At 43.4% G+C, this 6,098-nt stretch overlaps 1 protein-coding gene across 1 annotated transcript in view; it reads left to right on the top strand.

The window, feature by feature from the left end:
- Positions 1–3,327: 3,327 nt before the first annotated feature.
- Positions 3,328–6,098, top strand: part of vmn2r1 (vomeronasal 2, receptor 1) — an 11,561-nt gene continuing 8,790 nt past the window's right edge. Inside the window, exons 1-2 of the mRNA XM_066684463.1 lie at positions 3,328–3,337; positions 5,032–5,191. Coding sequence (XP_066540560.1) covers positions 3,328–3,337; positions 5,032–5,191 — 170 coding nt within the window. The remainder of the gene's footprint in view (positions 3,338–5,031; positions 5,192–6,098) is intronic.

Genomic DNA, 6,098 nt, shown 5'->3' with positions numbered 1-6,098 from the left:
GAGCCACCACCACCAAAAACCACATTTGTCACTATTACTGTCCATAAATTACATATAAATCCTTTGCTACACTGTATAGACAAACGTGTTCATAAACTTCTATTTCTTCTGAAAGTAAAAGTAGGGCAGTTGTGTCCATGCCTTTTTTTAACATGGACCATATCCCACCATTACAAATTACTGGAGGGCTGGTCATTCTGATCATGCTAAAATATTAAAATATTAATAATACATATTTCCAAATGCGCTAGTGGTTTTCTTGCAACAGGCTTATTTGAAACTTTCCTTCTCCAAATCCACAGTGAAAATTTAAAACTGTATTGACAACAAATACAGTGTCAGCACAGAAGGTGAAATAATACGTCCCCTTTCCAATACGTTCCTTCCATATGAAACAAAATTAAATGAGAGTCTTTCTTAATATTCTAATTGGCGCACATTTTAAAACCATGCTCACTGTTACCTTGCTGGTGGGCGATACAAGCTGTTGTGAGAACTGAGCTTACACACAACTTCAGAATAATAGAGATTACATGCTTAATATTAAATTATAATAACTTAAATACATTCAGTCTTACAAAGTAAACAAATAATTTATAATTATATACACACTATATGATTGCAGTTACACAGGTTTTTAATGTAGTCTTCAAACACACACCCAAGACACAGATGTACATAGTGCAGCTGCAAAAGATTTCAGTTCCATGCCATATCAAACCCTAAAACATAGTGGGTGTGTTTTAGTGCGTGTTGTCAGGATTCAAGTGCACTATTCTCTGCTGACTGAAAGACATGTAGTGACATGTCCCCATTCGAAAATAAAGCTATCCCACAGGATTCTGGGATACAGTAGCATGGTCTATAATGATAATATGCACAGTGCTGAAAAGCCCTGAAGCGAGCACCAACAGACAACACCAGAGAATGTTGTTCTCTGTTAAAATAAACCATATTCCTCTAACGTTCTGACTGTCAATGCACAGCTCCATCCCATATTTCAGCTTTCTATTATATGATGTGTTTTTCCCATTAAAGATTGTCATTATATCAAGCTAATTTTGATGGTATTGGTTGGTTTATTACATTTACATAGTATTTGCATGAGACAGCTCCTCATGCCACATGTTTTTATTGTGTTTAAGTTTGTAGAAACCTGCTCATCAAACATTATTAGTGTTCTAATTTTGAGTTTGTTGACTTTTGCTACAGTAAAAGCTCTTCAGAAGATTTACACTTTTATGAGGAAACGTTTCTGTGCAGATCTGATGGCCATTTAAGAGCATTAGTGAGGTACGATGATAAGTACAGGGTCAAAAACATCTCTCCCATTCATTCAGAAAGAATTGGTATTACAGCTTTGGAGCATTACACCAGAGAATGCAGTTCAGCTGTTCCACAGCCTGATGCTAAAGAGAGTTACACCTCTCCAGCAACCAGTTGGTATTGGGTATTGTAATCTTTGGCTCATGTGCATCAGTTCCAAAGTTTCCCATTTCACTTTGTGTTTGTACTTTCGCACATACATTGCAGAATTGTCAGTGATCATGTTGGAACCTTTTAAAACAGTTTCAAAGATAATGGCAGGTTAAATTAATATATTTTGACATTTATTTGAGTTTAATTTTTTTGGTTTTAATGTTTGTGTGTTATTTTAATTCTTTGCAGTGTCCCTTTTTTCATAGAGACACAACGATGACTTGACAGAGTCTTATAATTTATTAAAAAACAAAAAAACTCCCTACGTCTAAGTGCCAAAGATGTGCTTCGAAAACTCATTTCAGCCACTTGTACCCGCGATCTCATTCTTTCGGTCACTACCCAAAGCTCGTGACCATAGGTGAGGGTTGGGACGTAGATTGAACGGTAAATCGAGAGCTTTGCTTTTTTGCTCAGCTCTCTCTTCACCACAACAGACCGGTACAGAGCCCGCATTACTGCTGACGCTGCATCGATCCGCCTGTCAATCTCACGCTCCATCTTTCCCTCACTCGTGAACAAGACCCCGAGGTATTTAAACTCCTCCACTTGAGACAGGATCTCACTTCCAACCTGGAGAGAGCACTCCACCCTTTTCCGGCTGAGTACCATGGACTCGGATTTGGAGGTGCTGATCCTCATCCCTACCGCTTCACACTCGGCTGCAAACACCCGGCTCAATGAAGCCAACAAGACCACATCATCTGCAAAAAGCAGACATGGAATTCTGAGACCACCAAACCGGACACCCTCCGCCACTTGGCTACGCCAAGAAATTCTGTCCATAAAAACTGTGAACAGAACCGGTGACAACGGGCAGCCCTGACGGAGTTCAACTCCGACTGGAAACCAGTCGGACTTACTGCTAGCCATACGAACCAGACTCCTGCTCTGTTTGTACAGGGACTGGATAGCTCGTAACAAAGAGCCCAGTACCCCATACTCCCTGAGCACCCCCCACAGAATACCCCGAGGGACACGGTCGAATGCCTTCTCCAGATCCACAAAACACATGTAGACTGGTTGAGCAAACTCCCATGCACCCTCCAGGATCCTAGCGAGGGTAAAGAGCTGGTCCTGTGTTCCACGACCGGGGCGGAATCCACATTGTTCCTCCTGGATCCGAGGTTCAACTATCAGTCGGACTCTCTTCTCCAGTACCCCTGCATAGACCTTACCGGGGAGGCTGAGGAGTGTGATCCCCCTATAGTTGGAACACACCCTCCGATCCCCCTTTTTAAAAAGGGTAACCACCACTCCAGTCTGCCAGTCCAGAGGCACTGCCCCCGATGTCCACGCGATGTTGCAAAGACATGTCAACCAGGACAGCCCCACAACATCCAGAGCCTTGAGGAACCCGGGGTGAACCTCATCCACCCCCGGGGCCCTACCGCCAAGGAGTTTCCCTACCACCTTGGCCACTTCAGCCCCAGTGATAGACGAGTGTCCCCTGAGCCAACCAGGCTCGATAGGACTCTTTCTTCAGCTTGACAGCCCCCCTCACCCGGGGTGTCCACCACCGAGTGCGGGGATTGCCACCCCGACAGGCACCGACAACCTTGCAGCCACAGCTCCGTTCAGCCGCCTCAACAATGGAGGTCCGGAACATGGCCCACTCGGACTCAATGTCACCAGCCTCCCCCGGGATGCAGTCGAAGCTCTGCCGGATGTGGGAGTTGAAGATCTTTCTGACAGGTTCCTCTGCCAAACGTTCCCAGCAAACCCTCAGCACACGTTTTTGCCTGCCAGGTCTGTCCGGCATCCTCCCCCGCCATCTGATCCAACTCACCACAAGGTGGTGATCAGTTGACAGCTCAGCGCCTCTCTTCACCCGAGTGTCCAGAACATATGGCCGCAGGTCAGATGATACGACTATAAAGTCTATCATCAAAATGCAGCCTAGGGTGTCCTGATGCCAGGTGTACTTGTGGACACCCTTATGTTCAAACATGGTGTTCGTAATGGACAAACTGTGACAAGCACAGAAATCCAATAACTGAACACCACTCGGGTTCAGATTAGCGGGGCCGTTCCTCCCAATCACGCCCCTCCAGTTCTCACTGTCATTACCCACGTGAGCGTCGAAGTCCCCCAGCAGAACAATGGAGTCCCCAGAATGAGTGTTCTCCAGCACTCCCTCTAGGGTCCCCAAGAAGGCATGGTACTCTGAACTGCTGTTCGGTGCATAAGCACAAACAACAGTCAGAGCCCTTTCCCCAACCCGAAGGCGCAGGGAAATTACCCTCTCGTCCACTGGGGTAAACCCCAACGTACAGGCGCTAAGCCGGGGGGCTATGAGTAAGCCCACACCTGCCTTACGCCTCTCACCCTGGGCAACTCCAGAGTGAAAGAGCATCCAGCCCCTCTCAAGGAGATTGGTTCCAGAGCCCATACTGTGTGTCGAAGTGAGCCCAACTATATATCTAGCAGGTACCTCTCAACCTCGCGCACCAGCTCAGGCTCTTTTCCCACCAGAGAGGTTACGTTCCATGTTCCAAAAGCCAGTTTCAGTAAACAAGGATCAGAACGCCAGGGCCCCCGACCCCGACCGCCACCCGATCCACAATGCACCAGACCCGGATTACTACCTCTCCCACAGGTGGTGGGCCCATGGGAGAGGCAATAAATACAACAATATATAAAAAGTAGTTTGTGTGTTGTGAATTAATGTTAAGAACAATGTTTGTTTCCATATATTGTTCTTTATTGTATGGATTTGTTAAATCACACTTGATTTAACATAATGCCAGTAAAACTAGGTTTTGGATGATAATAATAGTGGAATGCCACGAGGAGAGATTTCAAAGGGATTAAACCAACACATTCACATACAGAATATCACTGCTAACTCTAATACTTTTATGTTATTAAATTAGGTATTTTTGGCAAATAAACTCACTGCTCAGATCAATAGGTTTTTAAGTGTCCTTTCCTCAAGGGGCTGAAACTTTTGCACTGTATTGTATATCTTTGTGTGTTGCTCTCCGATTGAGTGGTGTCTTGTCCAGAGAGAGTTGCTGTCTGTGCCCAATGATTAAAGGTCGCTTAGGATGAAGGGTTTAAAGAGAATGAATGAATGAAAAACACCTCACTGTTATGTCACTGAGTTACACTATGAGGTTCTCTTTCTACAGTGTTCATTTCACTGCCATGATGATGTATCACAAAAATGGTCGCTACCACCTGGAATGTTATGATCTGTAAGCTTGACATCAGAACTGAAAAAATGCCACATTTAGGACAAATAAAGGGTACTGGAATAAGCAGAAGGGCTTTTGTAATTGCTACATAGAATGTGACCTGTTTTGCACTAGCCCTAACATGAGAGGACAGATGTGTCTATTGTCTCATGTAACCTCCTGAAATCCTCTGAGATGTGATGGGGAGTGAAGCGTTAGTAACTCCAGTGCTGGTACATTTGCACCTGCAGAGAAACACATCCATCTTTTACTGTATCATCTTGCAGTAAAATGGCTTTAGCTGGAATTCCGGACAAATTGGCGCTGATTTTGGGAATGTATATGTTGTGGCTGTGTTATGCATTTACTGCAGGAGAGGCCAGCTGCAAACTAAAGGCCAAGTTCAACCTGAGCGGCTACAAGAACGTGGAGAAGAAGAAAGTGGTTATCGGGGGGATGTTTTCAGTTCACAATCGACTAGCTTCCTCTGAGAGTAATACTACATCTATACCTGTGTCCTTGGGCTGTGAATGGTAAGATATGTCCACTTTGTTAATGTTATTATGGTTTGCTGGTGAATGTCTCAGTGCTGTGCAAGTTTATGTGCTTAGAGCTGATAAAGGGGCAGTGTGATCTACTTCTGCATAAATCCATTAATGTTGAATGCTGCATTTATGTTGTATTTAAGTTCATTGCTTTTAGACACCTCTTCAGCTAATATTTATTCTGAAATCAATGGTAATCACAGACAGCTTGTCCCTCTTCACTGCTATAACAGATTCTACTCTCCTGGGAAAACTTTACACTAGCAGTTAGATGTTTTGAAGTTATAAGCATAAACTTCAGTGTGGTTTGGCTGAATGTTGGTTAATTAGTTCTGGATCAAAAACACAGCCCAACTCGTCCCAAAGTCAGTGGATACTAGTCAGTTGCTAAAGAAATCTCAGTTTCACAGCTTTATACCCCTATATCCCATGCTTGGCACAGTGCATGCTGAGATTAGACTCGTGCAGTTGTTAAATACACAACGGAAAAGGATAAACACACCCTAAATGTCTATGCTGCAAATTATATAATGTTGTAGTGACATCTAGTGGTATAATTTAATACAACACAACTGCTAAAAACTAACATTATATGTCCTATAGGCTTCCTTCATGGTGGATAATTCAACCATTTTTGTGCCATATAAAGGTAATCTATATATATTTCCATAGGATTATCTGCAAATTGTGATGTTTCAGCCGACCAGGAGAAAAATGCCAAGTTTTACCTTTTTAAAGGAACAAGAAGTCATTTACCACTAAAAACAATGGAAAAAAAAACGTATAGATATAATTGTTAATTTTATATAAAATACAACTCGCTTGAGAAAAAAGAATGAATCTACTTTATAGTCCCTGAATATATCAGTATATGCTTCTCAAATTGGATTTCCCA

The sequence above is a fragment of the Hoplias malabaricus genome, chromosome 11 (assembly GCF_029633855.1).
Source record: "Hoplias malabaricus isolate fHopMal1 chromosome 11, fHopMal1.hap1, whole genome shotgun sequence".
Lineage (NCBI taxonomy): Eukaryota > Metazoa > Chordata > Actinopteri > Characiformes > Erythrinidae > Hoplias > Hoplias malabaricus.
The sequence above is the reverse complement of the archived record's forward strand: the minus strand, read 5'-3'. Positions and strand labels throughout refer to the sequence as shown.